The sequence below is a fragment of the Primulina tabacum genome, chromosome 15 (assembly GCF_025594145.1).
Source record: "Primulina tabacum isolate GXHZ01 chromosome 15, ASM2559414v2, whole genome shotgun sequence".
NCBI lineage: Eukaryota > Viridiplantae > Streptophyta > Magnoliopsida > Lamiales > Gesneriaceae > Primulina > Primulina tabacum.
Genome location: NC_134564.1, coordinates 33,447,833 through 33,468,052, shown reverse-complemented (window position 1 = coordinate 33,468,052; position 20,220 = coordinate 33,447,833). Strand labels below are relative to the sequence as shown.

The following is a 20,220-nucleotide window of genomic DNA, read 5'->3' as shown; positions in this document are numbered from 1 at the left end:
GGACAAAGATCAGAGAGAATAAAAGGACAACTAAAATACTAAAACCATCAAGAGAGAAAAAAAACTCAAAATCTCATTATCCTTCATTACTGCCATCATCATCAGCCATTTTTGCTCCACTGGTTCCAGCTATATCTGTATCTACTCCCCTTTTTTGTCCAGAATGGGCACTTTCACCCAGCAGAAGCTCATAGTCAGCCACTTGATTTTCATAATGTTCAATGGTTTTCTTGGCATTTTCAATCTGTTGTCGACCATAGGCAATCTGAGCTTGAATGTAGGAGATAGACAGTGTGACATAACCATTAGGAGGAACATCTGTAGGTGGCTGTTCAGCTGTCTCAGGCACATGTTCAGATGTTGTATCATCAGTGTTGCCAACATCCGGAGCAACACTGGAAGTCACCCACGGCAGATCAATCTGTCTGTTGCCTTTAAAATACACAGGAGAAATCTTCAGGGAGTCTCTAACAAGGCAGAGATCTTCATCAATGTCCCTAATGAACCCTTGAGACTCCAAGATCCCATAGATCAGTGAGGGATATGGTAGCTTAGTCTTCTTGAAGTCCCCTTCAGCATATTGTAATGCTGTCCTGAACACCAACCTCCCAAAATTAAAGGCCCTTCCAGTGCCAATATTAAACAAAACCAGGGCTTGAGATCTGGTCACAGTGGTGGAATTTGTTGACGGGGTCCAATTCCAAATGGAGGTCTTATGTAGGACAGAGTAGAAGGACGTGAGATTAGCAGCGCTCAGCTTCTTGGGATAGTCGGGGAATACTTGGATCACACCTCCAGTGAGCACAGAGGTGACAGCATGTATGTCAAGATCCTCGTCAGCTTCCTCAAGATCCGGAGTGTTGTAGAATTCATTGATCACCGACGGGAAGAACTTGTAGATATGATCCCGAACAAACACTCTCCCATACTTCACCGATTCCTCATGTCCAACACTGCGCAGAAGATTACAGTAGAATTCTAACACCACACGGCGACAGTAGGGCATAACAGTGGTGACTGTGGATAGCAACTTTCTGTTTTTGAGAAACTCAACCAGGTTGTATTTCCCATAGGCAGTGACATCAATATTATTCTCCTCAACCAACTCTCTCTGAACAAACAGCGGCCATAATGCCAAGGCATCCTCAGAATAAAATTTGGGGGAAAAAGACTTACTCACATCATAGTCAGCAGAGTCAATGTTGTGCTCGGTGTTGTCAACATCCACCTCAACACCGGCAGCAACATCAGTAGCATCATCTTCAGAAGACTCGCTAGATTCAGAGTCAATGTCCTCAGATGCATCATCACCTTGTTCCTCCGATTCAAAGTCAGATACAGACGATGAGGAGGAGTCATCAGAGGCACCAGGCCGGTTTTGCTCGAATTCCTTCATCATTTCTGAGTCAGATTCATTCTCCTTAGCCATTTGTTTTCGGGCGGCCTTATCTTCTTTGAGCTGAGCAAGAAACTCTGCCAAAGATTGTTCATCATCTTCAGGTTCACCAGGAGATTGTTCTTCTGCAGCTTCATGAGAATCCGTGAATGGGTTTGGCTTTTGACTACCAGAAGTAGAACCAGATTCCTTAGCAGCAACAGTTGGTTTGGGGCGAGCCACCAACTCAAAATCATCATCATTGGAGTCGTCTCCAGATGAGAAATCAGGGTCCAGAATAAATGGGACGGTGGATGCCCTTGGTTTCTTGGTAGGGACAAAGTCAGGATCGAACCCTGCTTGTCTCTTTGACTTACGGCGCATAGGAGCAGGGGGAAAGGCTCTATTCACGGCCTCAAAATTTGGGGGATTCTCGACAGTGATTTCGTTCCCAGGTTCACCAGGAGCGATCATTTCCAGCGGGATTGGTTCTTCTGGTACACCCACAATTTCCATGCCCACAACATCGGTTGCGGCTCTGGGTGTTGTGTCAGGTGATTTGTCGCCCATGCTCGCAGCCATTTCACTCCTAATGTCTTGAGGATCAAAGCCAGCCATCTGCGAAATAGAGAATAGCAAAGTAGAGAAGTTCGAAGAAGACAGAAATTTACAAAAACAAATAGTTAGTGTAGGAGAGATTTTAGAATATGAGGGAAAATAGTAAGCCGTAAAGTTGTTCCTTATTTATCCCTAAATATTTAAGCACACCTCTCCAACGGTAACATTCTGTTGAGCCGCAACTTCAGCACCTTTTCAACTCAATTTTTACTCTCACCCAACAGTAACTTTATGAAACAGTGCCATCATTATTTCAAGAAATCAGGCAGGATAAAACACCACGTCGAATTAACCCCACAAACAGTTAGAAATCAAGAAATTTCAAAATTAAGTCGGTTAGAGTTTTCTTCGTATTTCATGAATTAAAAACTGATAGCCCACTGGTCATGATGAATTCACATAACAGCAGTATGAATGACTTAAAAATTTATGCCTAAAGTATGATCAAAAATGAAATGCACACGCATGTGATCAAACTGTGATCAGTCTGTACTTAGGTGTTGGCAACACCTCTTGGCAACACTCACTAGTTGGACTCAAACTTTCTTGAACATTTTTAATTCAGACATGGTAGCTCCCACTCTAGAAGAACGGTCTTCATAGGACTCCTCTAGGTAGCTTTTTTCATCTGTATTTTGACTTAGAAGTGGTAGCTCCCACACTAGAAGAACGGTTTTCATTGGACTCCTCTAGGTAGCTTTTTCCATTTTCTTCTAAACATTTTTTTTTGTTCTATTTTATTCTCTTTTCTATTTTTCACCATATTGCTCAAGAATTTTCTAAGTCATTATCTACATTGGACAAGATCATGTGGTACACGATCATCCTCAACAGCTTTATGACTTAGATTGAGCACACACCATTCTTTGGAGAATATTGATGGAAAGTTTGATTCACAACTGAGAGCACGCCATTCAGTATCCTACACTTGTACAGGCTTCACACAAAGCAGGATGTATGCAATATGTCTAGCATCCTAAAAATAAAATGCACATGCATGCTGGGTGTTGTCCACAGGTGTTGTAACACCGAGGACAACATCCGTGAGTGATCATTGTGTACACAAGCTGAGAGACTTCCTAAGATTGGAAAATCTCTCAAAATCCAATGGTTTTGTAAAGATATCAGCCAGTTGGTTCTCAGTTCCAATAAATTCCATTCGAATTGTACCCTTATCAACCAAATCTCGAATAAAATGATGTCTAATGTCTATGTGTTTCGTTCGAGAGTGTTGTACTGGATTTTTTGAAATATCAATTGCACTAGAATTGTCACAGTATACAATTAAGATGTCACTGTTGAAACCATAGTCTTTAATCATTTGATTCATCCACAAAAGTTGTGAACAACAGCTAGCAGCTGCAACATATTCAGATTCAGCAGTGGACAGAGATACACAATTTTGTTTTTACTATACCATGACACCAAATTGTTACCAAGATAAAAACACCCACCCGTGGTACTTTTCCTATCATCTAAGTTTCCAGCCCAATCAGCATCACTAAAGCCCACTAAATTGATGTTTGTTTCTTTGGTGTACCATAAACCTAAGTCAACTGTTCCAGATATATATCGCAAAATTTTTTTGACAGCCTTTAGATGAGTGACTTTAGGATCAGCCTGGTACCTGGCACACAAACAAACACTAAACATGATGTCGGGACGACTTGCACTTAAGTAAAGAATACTGCCTATGATGCTGCGATACTGGGTGTTGTCAACACCTGCAGCAACATCGTCTTTGGACAATTTTTCAGTCGACCCCATTGGTGTTTTCATGTGTTTAGTGTTCTCGGTAGAAAATTTCTTCATCAAATTCTTGGCATACTTGGATTGACATAGAAAGATACCATCATGCATTTGTTTAATTTGCAATCCAAGAAAGAAACTTAATTCTCCTACCATGCTCATTTCAAATGTGGTAGACATGCATTTAACAAATTCATCAACATGCTTTTGAGAAGAAGCACCAAAAATGATGTCATCCACATAAATTTGACACACAAGAATATCATGCTTCGATTTTTGAATAAAAAGAGTTTTATCAACCTCACCTCGTTTGAAGCCTAAGTCAAGCAGATATTCAGTAAGCCTTCCATACCATGCTCTTGGAGCTTGTTTAAGTCCATAGAGTGCTTTCTTCAACTTGTAGACATGGTTCGGGTGGTGTGGATCTTCAAATCCTTTAGGTTGGCTTACATAAGCTTCTTCTTTCAAGATGTCATTCAAAAAGGCACTTTTCACATCCATTTGATATAATTTTATGTCCATATAACATGCAATAGCAAGTAAAAGTCTAACCGATTCAATCCGGGCAACAGGGGCAAACGTTTCATCAAAATCAATTCCTTCAATTTGAGTATACCCTTGAGCCACTAGCCTAGCTTTATTTCTCACAACAATTCCAGATTCATCAGTTTTGTTTTTAAAGATCCATTTGGTTCCAATAACATTCACATTATCGGGTCTGGGAACCAAATCCCACACATCATTCCTAACAAATTGTTCAAGTTCCTCATGCATTGCATCAACCCAAAATTCATCTTTTAAGGCTTCATTTATATTTTTGGGTCCATGAGTGAAACAAAACAAGAGTGACTTACTTGAGAGTATACGGAAGTCATGCATACTAGTCCCATCATTTTGCGATAGTCTACCTTCTCCTTTCTTCTCGTTTGCATTCCTCCAAATGTTTCTCCAATGATCTGAGATGATGGATGATTTTTCTGAACCTTGCTGGGAATATCAATCTCTTCATTGGTTACACTGTCATCATTCTCAGTATACTTTCCTAGTTCATCATTTGATTCTGCCAGTGCAGGTGTTGTCTCCGGTGTTACAACACCGGGTGCAACATCTGTGTTAGGCAGTGTCTCACTTTCGTTCAGCAGCCCATCAATATCATCCTCGATTGTTTTTCCCGTTAGATCTGCAAGATCATCAAAAACAACGTTAATAGACTCCATAGTCGTTCTTGTTCTCAGATTATACACGCGATAGGCACGACTATTAGATGAATAACCAACGAATAAACATTTGTCACTTTTAGAGTCAAACTTTGCAAGATGGTCTCGGTCATTCAAAACATAACATACACACCCAAAGACATGAAAATACTTAAGGTTCGACCTCTTTCCCATGATGATTTCATAGGATGTCATAGTAGAACCACTCCTTAAGTACACACGATTTGAAATATGACATGCTGTGTTCAAGGCCTCGGCCCAAAATCTCTTTGAAATATTCTTTGAACTTAACATGACCCTAGCCATTTCTTGCAGTGTCCTATTCTTCCTTTCGGCTATTTCATTTTGTTGAGGAGTCTTAGGGGCCGAAAATTCATGAGTTATCCCTCTCTTTTCACAAAATGATATAAAGTGTGAGTTTTCAAATTCTTTACCATGGTCAGTCCTTATCTTACCAACCCTCAGATTATGTAGATTAGTAATCTTAGCATGTAATTTCTTGAAAACATCAAATGTATCGGATTTTTCTCTAAGAAATCTTACCCAAGTAAAGCGAGAGAAATCATCCACACAAACGCATGAATACTTCTTACCTCCAAGACTTTCCACTTCCATTGGACCCATAAGATCCATGTGCAAGAGTTCAAGACACCGTGTTGTCCCAAAGTGTTGCAACACTTGATGGGGAGCACGTGTTTGCTTACCCTTTTGACATGCACCACAAACATACGGAATTCCAGAGGATAAATTAGGCATACCTCTCACAGCATCGTACTTACCAAGATTCTTTAATGTCTTGAAGTTTGCATGTCCCAATTTTTGATGCCACAAGTTTAATTCACTCACCTTTGAATGATTGCATACTAAGTCTTCTCCAAGTTGATAGCAATTATCAGCAGACCTTGTACCTGTCAAAATACGAGTATTAGAATTATCAAACACTTCACAATTGTCTTTATCAAACTTAACATGCAAACCGTCATCACAAAGTTGACTTATGCTTATTAAGTTTGAGTTAAGCCCTTCGACATAAAGCACATTGTGTAGATTAGGCAGTCCATCAACATTCAAGGTTCCTTTGCCAGCAATTCTTCCTTTAGCACCACCATCATATGTCGCATGACCACTCCTCAGTTCAACATATTCAATCAAATGGTCTTTAGAACCTGTCATGTGGCGCGAACAACCACTGTCAAAGTACCATATTCCTACAATGTTAGTCTTTAATGAAGTATAAATAACGGAACATTGAATCTTAGCCTTTGGTACCCAAACCCTTTTTACCGTCGGTTTTCTGTTGGCAGTGTTGCGTCGGGTGTTATACAACACCTGTGGCAACACCTGTTCTGATTCACATCTCTTGTAATCATTTCTCAGTTTAAAGCAGTAGGGTTTGATATGACCAGGTCTAAAACAATAGTGGCAGATAAAGTGGCGTTTTCTGGATTTGGACTTCTTGGTAGATATTTGCCTTTTAGATGGAGCACCTTTTTCAGTTTGTGTAGCATTTGAGGTTTCAACACTTCCTTTGACAAAAACAGTTGGTTTTCTCTCAGTATTGGAAGATTCTCCAATTTCGAACAGACTGTTCGGATAACCAAGTCCAGCTTTGTCATTTTGTCCAATCATCAAAAGTGAATCAAGTTTGGATGAACTTGAATTCATCTTGGCAAGAATCTGAGTTGCTTCTCCAAGTTCCTCTTTGACTTTGCATAATTCCAAATCTTTCTTGCTTAAGATTACTTCAAGTCGTGAAATTTGTGACTTTAACTCAGCATTCTCTTTGGAGAGAATTGCATTTCCTTTAGTTCTTTTGATCCAGTCTTCATATAATTCTTCGTACATCGTCTGCACACTTTCTAGAGTGACTTCATCATCATCTACCTCTTGAGTTTCAGACTGACTTGCCTCCGCAAGGGTTGTAGATTTAAGACATATTGAATTCAAAGAGGTGTTGCGGCCAGGTATTGCAACACCTGTGGCAACACCCAAAGGATTGATTTGCATTGAGCGTTTTTCCTTGATCACAGAAGATAACGATGTGTGATTTTCAGATTCACTTGATCCTTGATCATCATCAGACTCTTCATCACTCAAAGTGACAGCCATGCCTTTGTTTCTTCGAAGTCGATTGGCACACTCATTGGCATAGTGTCCAAATCCAGAACACTCTCTGCATTGTACTGAGTCCAAATTTCTGACATTTGATTGGATTTGCAATTCAGTTTTTAGTCGAAATTGTCCTTTCATAGGAGTAAACTTTTGAGCTTTTGCAGAAGTGGTGATATTGGGCAACACAGATTTTTGTCCAATTTTCTTCTTCTCTCTCATTTTCTTCAAGTAATCACCGAATTTTTTTAGTAATTAGAGAGATAGAATCTTCACCTAAATCAGATTCATTCACTTCTTTAGATATTTGAAGGATTTCATCATAAGAGTCAGTTGAAACTTCAAGGGCTATTGTCTTCCCTTTATCCTTCTTTTGTAAATCAAGATTCATCTCAAAAGTTCTGAGGGAACTCATTAATTCATCCAGGTTGATTGTTGAAGTGTCTTTAGATTCTTCAATTGCACAAACTTTGACATTAAATTTCTCAGGTAGAGATCTTAAAACTTTGTTCACCAATCTTTCATTGGACATGGGATCTCCAAGACTGTGAGCTTCATTAGAAAGTTGCCTCAACCGGCTATCATACTCAAGAATAGACTCCTTGTCCTCCATTCTCAAACTTTCTAACTTTGATGTCACCATCCTTAGCCTAGTTTTACGCACACTTGCGGATCCTTCACAGTGCTTCTGGAGTATCTCCCAAGCATCTTTGGCGCATACACAAGTGGTGATTAAACTAAACATCCTTGTGTCAACAGATGAAAATATAGCATTGAGAGCCTTGGAATTAAAGTTTGAAGTTTGCACTTCATCGACAGTCCATGTACTTTCAGGTTTGAGCCGTGTGTCTCCATCAGCATCCTCGAGTTTTGGTGGACTCCAACCATCAAGTACACGTTGCCAAGCTCTTTCTTCAATGGATTTAATAAAAACCCTCATCTTTACTTTCCACAATGCATAGTTTGATCCATCCAACACGGGAGGCCTAAAAACAGTATTTGTTGATCCTTCCATAATTCCTTTTCACTCTGAAAACAAAACAAAACAGGATCTCACTTAGTAGCGTCAAGTGGAAGCTCTGATACCAATTGAAAGTTCTGTTTCCACAGTGTATGTGTGAGTTGAGAGTGAGTGTTGTGTGTATCATAATGTAGGTGTTGTGCGTAGGTGTTGTAACACCCACGACAACATGCAACGGAAATTATGATTTTAACACACCTACACGTAGCTGGAATAATGATAATAATACGAGATACGAGATGTAAATTATGCACAAGTATAAAATACTTGTGCGGTGCCTCAGGGCAAAATAATTAACTAGAAAAACTTGTAAGTTTACAAAAACCAATACTAGTGAAAGAATAAAACAACTCCCTTATTGAGGCGAGTAACAAATTGCATCATAAACCTCTAACAAACCGTATAACCAAAATACATAGGATGCATCAACTGAGAAGTGAAAAAAATCTTCAAAACTCCACACACTAATCAACACGGTGATTAGGTGTTGTCTTCGGATGTTGGCAGCACTTCACAGCAACAAGTTATCAATCACGAGATAGCTTCAATCAGAAAACATTTTCTTCGTACAAATGCATCTCTGTCTCTCCGAAAGTTTTTGCTCTGTATCGTCACTCTCTCACACTTTCGTTTCTTCTCCTTTGAGTCCTATTTAACATAGAAAAACCAATTTCATTAGGAAACAAACTCTTTTTAAAACAAGGACAATATCTTAAAGATATTGTGATATCATATCTTAAAGATATTATGATATCATATCTTAAAGATATTACGAGTCATATCAAAATATAGTCTTATATCACATATTGAATTTATAAGAGATCATATCATCAATTTCGAGATTATCCTCATGTCTAGAAAGACAAAATATTAAAGATAAAAAAGGAAAATATATCAAGAATAAAATTCCTTTCACCTTACATTTATTTTTCATAATTTGACTCCATCATACACAAACACATGGGTAATTTGGACATGTTAAGCTTAAAATTATCTTTTCTGAAACACACGAACATGGAGAAGTAAAAGTTTAGAACGAATTTATGAAAGTTAAAAAAGGATTGAGAATCATATTAATTTCACAACTCAATACTCTAAAATAATAAGAGATTCGAAAGTTTTAGTTAATGGCGCATGAGAAGGCACATATTTTCATTAAATTACATACAACATTTGGATATATATATTTTTCAGTTTGAATTGCTGAATTACACGCTTGCCCATGATTTGATCCCCATAATTTCAAAAGGGATCGACGACCATCTACTACATATGCTACCAAGAGCAATAATGCATTGTCCTTGCAGATTCCTTTTCTTCTGCGTGCACAGGTACATTTGTATTGACCCTTTTTGCTCCAGAGTTTGTTTCAACAAATTCAGAGCATTATCAGTCAGTGGTAACATCCAAATCTTAGTGATTTAATGGCACAAATTATAGATGGATCTATATGGTGATTGAAAAAGCAATGCACTTTTCAACCATCTTAGACCCAGCTCCTCAGGCCGACCAAGAGAAATGACCAAGTTAATCATGGACTGAGGTGAGGAGCTCGGGATAGCCGATTGGCCGAGGTGAAAAGACATGCTTGGTGATTTTTCATGTACGAGTTCAGGGAGTTGGCAATTCTGATAAGAGACTAGGGGAGAGGGGGTTGGGCCTACGATATGGGCCTATGGTTGGTATGACAGGGTCAAATACAATGTTAGTAGTAACCATGTTTTGAAATCATTAGCATATCAATTGACGTACTTGAGATCAAAGATCGATATGACAGGGTTACGGGGCAAAGTATGGAGAGATGCCTCATCATATGAGGTTTACGGGTTCCATGCATGACCTAAGTCTTCGTTACATTTCTCCTATAAATACTCATATTTGTGGGATCATTGAATTCATTCAGTTCATATTGTAACGAGTGGTGTGAACTTATATATCATGAGTTTTCTCTTCTCGTGAGCTCGGTATTCACTTGAGCATCCAAATTGTCACATTAAAAAACTCATTGGAAATTTCACAAGTTCCTTGTTTTAATGTGCGTACGAGTTATTGTTAGAATTCATCCTTGGGAGCTCGGTCATCTTACCTTGAGCATCATCCAAGAGGAGACGAAGGCTCGCATCTCGAGAATCGGACACCTACTCTGCCCGATTTTTCCGAGCATCTTCAAAATGCTAATATGACAAAAAGTTGCATTTTACATAACTTTTTTTAAAAAAAAAAAAAAAAACTACTAAATAATTCTTTAAAAATCAGGACATAGAATTTACCATATATGCATTAAAAGGTGGTATTTCGGTATTTGTTATGATTTTACTAAATGGTCAACTCAACCATGAAATTGTCATATGGATTTGAACCAGGTAGAAAAAAAGGAACTAGAAAAGAATAAAATGTCATGATATAAAATTTCTCGGTACAAACACATCCGTACGCCCGTGGATATTCACAATCATGCTCACCACGACTCCATTCTTTGCTCTTTTTACCATGAAAAAAAAAAAAAAAAAAAACCCTTCCAATTAGAATCACTTTTATTAAAGATCGAGCTTGTAATCCAGTGATCTCATTCGTCAGATTAGCTGATTCCCCTTTCCGAGTTCGATCTCCCTTCTCCGCGTGTGTAGTAATAAAAAAAAGAATCATTTTTATTAAATTTAATTTTGTTTACCCATTTATTAGACAGATTCAGAAATTAATAAAACGATGGTATACCTTTTAAAAATTATCCATATACTTTTTATTATTATTTTTTTTATTGAGTAAGATCATCATTTCAGCATAGTTCACAACTCCTTTTTACGAGTTAGGGTATCTATATGTTTTATTACAACTCAGAAATTTTAGTAATCTTTGTTCTTTTTTCTTTTATAACTCGCGACGGCATGCCCAAATGTTGCCGGCCTTAATCATAAACGTAGCATGGTGTTATATATAAAGAAATAAATAAATCGAATTGAAATAAGAGTGGTAGATCTAAATGAAATCCAAAAGTAGCAGTGCATTATTATTGTAGGTTTAGAATTTCTTTCCAGACATGTCACGTTTCCTTTATAGCTAAAAGAGGTCCCAAAATTCAAACTAATAGAAGGACAATGCACAAGGGGGTTCATCGTGATTCAGGCTTTTAACTATACAAACACCACTTATTAGCCCACAATGGAATATACTACTTGCAGAAAATTTGTATCCATAATACATACATACATACATATAAACATATATATATATATATATATATATATGATTATTGCAAATAATGGCATGATTTTTCGATTGAGCAAATGAACGAGCCACTTTGTTCGCCGATCTTCTTGAGTATTGAAGTGAGCAGAATTAAATGTTATTCGATATGACATGAAATTTTGTTTACGACTTGGTCTTACACATGTTTACATCTTTTCGGGTTCTACCCAACTAGCTTGCTAGTTTCAGAGATTCAAACACAGAAAGTCTTTTGAAACACATTTCTTGATGTTAGGCATAATATATGCAAAAAGTAAAATGTGATTTGAAATAAAATAAACGCAGGTTGCGCCAATAATTGAGAAAAAGTGGGGAAGCCTAAACGATTAATTAAAGGATAGTATTAAATAGTTTACTGTGTGATATTTCTGTGGGCACATGAGTTTTCAATTGTAGAGAAAATGAAAAGCATTTCACAAAAGTTCAAATTCCAGTCGTCAGAAAATAAGATGGTTTCTTTTTGTAGCAATTTTGCCCACTATTTTGTTATTAGTTTTCGTTATAATGGCTATTGAAATTCGATTTTTTTTTTTTTTTTTTGCCTCTGGTGCAATTCCTGAGATCTAATTATCAAGATCTCAACCAAGTACATCAAGAAATAACTCAAATTATTGCTCTAAGTTATGACGCAAATGTGATGAAAGAAGTATATAAATAGCAATAATTCCATTTTACATATAAGATTTTGTTTTTACACTTAGAGTGATATTTTGTCAATTTTTATTAAAATATAAAGAATCATATGATCTAATACTGTAGAGATAAACTAAGTCTACGTCATGAGTGAACATTTTGAAAAAAAAAAATCGATTTTGGTTTTAATTATATACATTAGTTTATTAGAACATTAGCAAAAACTCGTGTGAGACGGTCTCACGGGTCGTTTTTTGTAAGACAGATCTCTTATTTGGATTGTCCATGAAAAAATATAATTTTTTATGTTAAGAATATTATTTTTATTGTGAATATCGATAGGGCTGGCATGTCTCACGGATAAAGATTCGTGAACGATCGTAATATTGTTATTTATCATTTACTTTTAAAAGTAATTCAAAATTTATAGCACAACTCAATAATAATGAACTTAGAAGATAATTAAAGCGATAAATTGGGTTTGATATTATTTACATCCTCAGCGTACGTAAACATTGTATGAAAACATTTGAGGTAACAAAGTGATAAAAGCATGAGTAATTATGTAAATACAATTTCATAAATTTTTGGGTAAAGAAAGTGATATGTAATAGCAAAATGGTGAAATCTGACAAAAACGTCTGCTGTAACAAATACTCACACATATTTTCATCAGATTTTGTACCCATTTAACCATAGTTGACATTCTCACCACTTTGAGTTAAGCCAAGCCAAGAAAACCCGAACTCGACGTAAGCCGAGCCACGAGCCTAAAAGTTTTTACCAAGAGTTGTGTAGAAGACGAGTTAATTTTTTCAAAACTAAAAATCTCAAATTTGAGAAAATCATAGGAAATAAATTTTTCGGATGGAATTCGTTCGTTATGGTATAATTTATATTTCTAAAGATTATTTAAAAAAATTTATTTTTAAAAAAATTCAAAATCATATTAAATTAAACTGAGAAGTATAGCGCATATGGTAAAATAATATTTTATTATATTGTTTTCTTTTTGACGATATTTTATTATATTGTTATTGTCATGAAATTTGAGTGACTCTAAATTTAATACCAAATATTAAATTGAATATTGAAAAAAATACCCATAAATATGGCCCCAAAACCGAAAAATGAGTGTGCGACGACACCCCTTTCCTGCCAGTCTGCAGTATTTAGTAATAGCTTTCTCTCTCTCTCTCTCACTCACACACTTGGATACATTTCTCCATACCTCTCTCTCTCCGACTCTGAAATAGAGGAGAAGTTTTAATGCGCTTCATCCACCGCCAAGTTCCTATCATTCGCTCCGTTTCTGGGTTTTCTGATTTTTCACCTTAGAATTTGTTTGCTCGGATCTGTTACGACCAGTAACAACTTTAGTTTAACCGAATTTCTTTTGCTCAACTCTGTTTCTTGTGGGTAGATATGAGTAAAGAAGAGTTCTTGAAGATCCAGGTTATTTGTTCTTCAGCCCATTTTCTTGTAAATGTGAATTATGTTTCAAAGGAGGTGTTAGTGTGTGCATTGGCCTTACGGGCTTAGCTTATTTTAAAAACAATAATGGCATTTTTGCTGTGTATATGTATCTCTTTTTTCTTTCTTTTTGTGATGTATAATGCATTTGTCAATTTGTTTAATTGAATGGCTGCTTCCATTTAAGAAAGTTTTTGTTTTTCCTGCTTTTCTTCCTGTAATTTCTTCTTTGCGGTTTTTATTTTTTGTCTTCTAAGTGATAAAGTTGTGAACTTTACTTTATTTTTGTTTTCTGGCTTTGCTTGTTTTTTCAGACTTGTGTTCTTAAGGTCAATATACACTGTGATGGATGTAAGCACAAAGTGAAGAAAATCTTGCAGAAGATTGATGGTATGCTTGTGTTCTTGTTCCCTAAATTTTATTGGCGAATCTCATTCTGTTATCTCTTTGTTCTTTTCCAAAGCCAGAAGCGGTAAAAAAATCTGTTGGCCATATTTTTTTCTGTGGATTTAATTTGTTCTTATTTTTCACCAATTGGCCTAATTTTTTCATGATTTATTTCAGGGGTATACACCACAAACATAGATTCAGAGCAAGGGAAGGTCACTGTTTCAGGTAATGTTGACCCAGCCACACTCATCAAGAAGCTCACCAAGAATGGGAAACATGCTGAGATATGGGGTGCATCAAAGACCAACAACAATAATCAAAACCAGATGAATAATCAGTTCAAGAATCTGCAAATTGACAACGGAAGGAAAGGTGGACAGAACAAAGGCCAGACCCCAAAGGCTGGTGGAAACAACCAGCCAAAAGTTGGCCTTCAGGCGCAAAATCCACAATTTCAGCAACAACTCCAGCATCTACAGCAGCAGATGCAACAGTTCAAAGGGTCGCAAGATCTGAAAATACCCCCGCAGTTTATGAAAGATCTGAAAGGGGCCAATAATAACAAGGACCAGAACCAGAAATCTGCGAAGTTCAACATGCCTGAGGATGAAGAATATAGTGATGATGATTTTGACGACGATGATTATGATGATGAAGACGACGATTTTGACGATGAAGTGGATGATATCCCCGTCGTTTATAATAAAATGAAGCCTCCAGTCTTGGGTGACGGCCATGGCGGTGCTCAGATGGGTAACATCATGATGAATAATATAATGAATGGTCAGCAACCTCAGCTAATGAAAGGTGGTGGTAACGATGGAGGAAATGGGAAGAAAGGTGGAGGTGGAGGTGGAGGTAACGTGCCTGTTCAAATGAATCTAGGCGGTGGTAACCAAAATCAAGGTGGGGCTAATGGTGGTAAGAAAGGTGGTAATGGGAATAACAATGGTGGTAACCAAAATCAAGGTGGTGGAAAGGGTGGCAAGAATGGTGGTGGCCAACCTAATGATGGCAAAAATGGTGGCGGTGGTGGCAATGGTCAAAATAAGAATGGTGGTGGCGCCGGAGCTGGAGCTGGGGCTTTGAATGGCAACAATTCTATGGGCAATGGGGTCAGGAAAGAGGGTGGTATGAATGATGGACCTCGTGGCATGCCTAACATGATGCCCATGAGTGCTGGAGGTAACATGGGCCCATTGGGTGCAAATCTTCCGATGGGCCAAATGGGTAATCTTCCGATGGGCCAAATGAACAATCTTGCCGCGGTTCAAGGTCTGCCAGCCTCCGCCATAACTGGTGGCGGAGGTGGTGGTGCTGGGTATTTTCCAGCTGCTACCCCCGAGCACATGACGGCAAACCCCTATTACCAGCAGCAACTTGCAGCCATGATGATGAACCAGCAACGTGCCAACGGTAATGAGAGGTTTCAGCCCATGATGTATGCCCGGCCTCCCCCTGCAGTTAACTACATGCCGCCGTATCCTGCTTACCCTTACCAATACCCTTATGCTCCACCACAAGGCGAGCGAACCGACCAGTACGCAATGTTCAGCGACGAAAACACTTCGAGTTGTAACGTGATGTGAGAGATCAAGGTTGCCTTGGTTCGACCTGAATTTGGCGCCTCTTTGACTGATAAATTATGGTGATAGTGCTTGGTCATTCGAGATGATAGTTTGATGATTTTTACTAATCCGTGATTCCATAATATACATTGAAATGGGTTTTATTTATTTTAGTTTTTTTGCCCCCACCTTTGAAATCCTAAGTTTAGGCTTATGACACCCAGTATTTTATAGATTGATATATATATATATATATATATTAAAAAGCATTGAGACGATGGTACTGGATGGGGCTGGTTTTGTCATATGAGAATGTTAATGTAATGTTTGTATGTATATTTTGAAAGAGAAATAAATTGAAACAGAAGGGATTTAAGAAAAAAATAATTCCAATAATCTCTTATTCAATGAGATTAATCTCATTTTGTACTCCTATCGTATGGATTATTACAACCTAGTTCCATGGCGTAGTCTCCATACCCACCCTAGTCACGATAGTATTTATTAGAAAATAATGTCTATATATATATATATATATATATATATATATATATATATATATATTCCTCCTATCTTGCTTCCCTAGAAGAGAACATCTTCGCTACAAAACTACTGGGCAATGGCAATATATTGAATCGGAGGAGTCCGATCCCGATGGCTCAACTTTGGTATATTCGAGCGATTCTGATATCATTCTGTTATAAGATCGAGTTGATGCTCGCAAAACATTATATAAGTATTTGAAGATACCTTCTTCATTCACTTTTTAGCTCCCTTTCTTTGCTTCATTGCTTTATACTGTTTACACTATGTGAACCAGATGAAGAGAGTAGTCTCTCTCTTTTTTACTTGATTTAGCAAATTAAAAATACTCCCAACTACTTCTTTTTTGAACGTGTTCTTTTTTAACTTCAATTTAAGTAATAATTTCTCTAAAGCAAAAAATGGTTCCATTTGACATTATTGAAATGTGGTGGGGTACAATTTTTTACATAAACGGATGGAAAACGAAAGGTCCCATTAATTGATGAACTTTGGCTTGAACTTGAATTCTGTATATTTAGATAATAATATTTAATAGGAAAATGATTATTATTGGTCCTGTTGCTGCTTCGTACAAATATATAATAAAATTTAAGGTTTGATAATTTTTAAAAATAATATTTGAATTTTTATTCTTGTCAGAAGCGAAAGTTCATGGTTGTGATAAAGATGATGTATAATTATTACATAAAATTTTAAAATAATTTATTTTAGGACTAGACACCAATATAGCGGCGTGACGAAAAGATTAAATATTCGATTTCTATCAGAAATAATGTTTAGATCGAGAGACCATCAGCATAAGTCTACCAAAATGTCAATTACTTGAGTAAAAGTTTGCCAAAGTCACATGATTGAATTATCTAAAAGTAGGAAAAAAATACGGTTTTACGCATCGTATTTTGTGAGACGAATATCTTATTTAGGTCATCAATGAAAAAAATTTACTTTCTATGCTAAGAGTATTATTTTTTATGGTGAATATCAGTAAAATTGACATGTCTCACATGTAAAAATTCATGATACCGTCTCACAAGAGACGTACTCTTAAAATTAAAATTAATGGGTCGTTTGCTTTCAAATATAATTTAATTATATATGCGCTTAGTGGGTGGAATGAGATATAAATTCCTTTGGACATAGATTGAATGCCAACTTCTTCGTGGTGGACCAAACCTAATAGAAATATAAAGAACCTAATAGAAGTATATCCATGTTATTATTAATAATATTATTATTATCGAGATGGATTCATATATGAAAAAAGTATATTTATAATTGTCCGAACTATTTCGAGAGTTCAAAATAGAACCCGAACCTAAACCCAACCCGAATGTTAGTCCCCAAACCCACCTTATTTTGTGATTTTCTCACCGGCTCGAACCCATTCGAAAAATTATCATCCTAGATACAACCAGTTGATGACTCCATTTTTTTTTTTGTTGTGATTTGTTCCGATTCTTCGAAAAGAATCCTGTACACATGCGTGTGGACAATCAATTTTTTTCTCTCTCATTATTTATATAATTCTATATTTCAAACTCCATCAAATCCCAGGATTTACGAAGACATTTGTGTCAAAGATCAAGTTAAAATAAATTAAATAACGTAGTATTGTTTGTCTTTTTGACTTGATTTTAATGAACAATCCAATTAGTATGGTATATAATATATATTGTTATACGTACGTGCGATATAAATTAATGGTGGTCGTTGGATATGTGACGATGACAAATATTCTTTTGTTGGATTTGACTAAAGAAATTTAAGAGAACCATTTAAACAATAATAATATTGATAATTATATAAGTAATTATGATAATTTTTTCTTTTAAATATGAAATAAAAAAAGGTCAACGCTTGATTCTCTCTATTGATATAAGACAAAAATTTGTGTGAGACTATCTTACGAGTATATTTTGTGAGACAAATATCTTATCTGGGTCATCCATGAAAAAATATTATTTTTAATGCTAAGAGTATTAATTTTTATTGTGAATATCGGTAGGATTGATCTGTCTCACATATAAATATTCGTGAGACCGTCTCGCAAAAGACCTACTCTTGATATAAACATAACCAAATGTTCTAAAATCTATGCCTTACTATTACCTTATTATTATTTTTAATTTAATGCCTAAGTTGATTAAGTTTGTTCTTTAAATTAATGAAAGATTTTATTATAATTAGATCTCTGATATCAAAATAGAATCTTTATAATGTAAGAACATAAGTTCGAAAGGAAAGATAAACAAAAGATGCCGTTTGTTTGATGACTTTTCAGTTGTCGTATTATTAATTTACATACATTTTCTTTTGATATTTTGTTTTGTGTTTTTGCTTTAGTTGTGACGATCATTACAAAATCTTTGATAAAAGTAATTATCTTACAATCTTGTACAAAAATGGAATCATTGTTCGCACAGCTTCGTGTACTATGAAGTATTTTTTGTATTAATTTATTAACATTATTGGTTTTTCTTTTTTATTCATTATTGTTTTTGTTTATTTAATTACAAATTTAGTTGCAAGCATCATTTGAAGACACCTTGATCGATGCCGTTACGGTAACCATTTAAATGATTTTAGCTTAAATTTTATTCCTATCAACTTTTACACAATTTTTATCAAACTTTCTCACAAATCAATTGTAAGGACCGTGTATTGTATTATCGTACACCTTATGTGATTATCGATAATTCAGGAATTTGATATGTGATTATACATTTGATGTATATTATGACAATGAAATTGAGAAAATGAATATTGAACATGAATTGACGTTGTAAGAGCTCGAGTGGAGAGGCCGGACGCCAATATAATACAAAAATAAATATTTGTACAGAATGTGTGGCGTCCGGGCGGTAGAAAATGACCGCCCGAGCGCCAGGGTATGTCAAATGAGTATGCGGGCAAAACATGCCGCGCCCGAGCGGTAGTTTGTGACCGCCCGAGCGCGGTACTAGTGAAAGCCGGGGGCAGAATGTCTCGCGCCCGGGCGCGAAAATTCTACCGCCCGAGCGCGAGAGAGATGAGGATAAGAATGAGAATTTTGTTCTTTCTTTCTTCATTTCTTATACGATAACTTCGAGAGAATTCGAGAGATTTCGAAATTCTTTCTTCCAAATCGACTTCGAAACGCTGTCTAAACGCGAAACAAATTATATATTTGTGATCTTCGCGTCGAGGTCTTCTGACTGAGGTAATTTTCTTCTAGTTCCTGCAGCTCGAAATATCAAAGTGCTGGAATAGCATGTATTTGGAGTTGAATTTCTGATATGTAGTAGAATAACCGACAAGAAACTTGTATTCGAAGTCGGAATTGAATTATGATATGAATTTGATTTGATATGAATTTTTGAAGTTTCAAATGATATTTGAAACTCATATTAATGATTTTGGAGTATGTTATTGATTGGAATGAGTATGTTATTGATGTAGATAAAGTGTAATATCAATATCTTCAGGCTACATCAACTGGAAACGAAGAATTGAGGTATGTTGCGACCGGGTAACATACGACAAGTATCTGTATTATATTATATATGTTGGATTGATTTGATTGATTGGAATGAGATTATGTGTCTATATGCCTTATTTGTTGAATGATGTGGCATACATGACATTGAGATTGAGATATCGATGTATAAAATAAATGTTTTGTTAACACACATCATTTTATGCATACATCGATACATGACATGCACGTTGAGCTATGATCCTTGGATACCTTGATATGATTGGATTAGATTCCAGGGTTTGTGAACACAATCGCTATGCCGGTATTATATGACCCGTAAAGCATAGACAATTGTGGCCCCATATGATTGGATATGAGATTTGGGATTTGATGGCGCTTTGCCGACGCTATCATACGAGTATCCCATATTGGCCGGTGTGCCAGCTCGAGCATTGATTTGATAGCGATTCGATTGATTCTGACATGTGCTCAGTGGATGGGCATTTGACCTGATACCTCCACGACATACATGCATTGTATACCATATATCATTGTTTAGATACTTGTTGTATATATGATTGGTTGTTCCATACGGAGCTTTGCTCACCCCCAATGGGGGCTGTTGTTGTCTTTGTGTGTGGACAATGGCAGGTACTCCAGGATATCAGGAGACCAGAGAGGGTACTTCTGGAGGTAGTCACAGTTTGAGTTGAGGTTTATGTCTTGTTCCCAGTATATATGTATATGTATATATATACCGGGGCATGTCCCGAGGATATGAGTTGTTTGTTTATGATTGGTTTTGATTATGTGTGAGC

The 20,220-nt window shown here is 36.5% G+C and overlaps 2 protein-coding genes across 2 annotated transcripts; one reads left to right on the top strand and one right to left on the bottom strand.

Annotated features, from left to right (window-relative positions):
* Positions 1-7,303: 7,303 nt before the first annotated feature.
* On the bottom strand, positions 7,304-8,083 carry LOC142526107 (uncharacterized). Its single transcript, XM_075630375.1, has one exon. The coding sequence runs from the start codon at positions 8,081-8,083 to the stop codon at positions 7,304-7,306; it is 780 nt and encodes a 259-aa protein (XP_075486490.1).
* A 5,013-nt stretch (positions 8,084-13,096) lies between these two features.
* LOC142526268 (heavy metal-associated isoprenylated plant protein 33-like) lies at positions 13,097-15,587 on the top strand. The gene is made up of 3 exons (XM_075630532.1): positions 13,097-13,423; positions 13,756-13,831; positions 14,006-15,587. Exons 1-3 carry the CDS (start codon positions 13,394-13,396, stop codon positions 15,418-15,420), a joined length of 1,521 nt encoding a protein of 506 aa, XP_075486647.1. The 5' UTR covers positions 13,097-13,393; the 3' UTR covers positions 15,421-15,587.
* Positions 15,588-20,220: the final 4,633 nt, after the last annotated feature.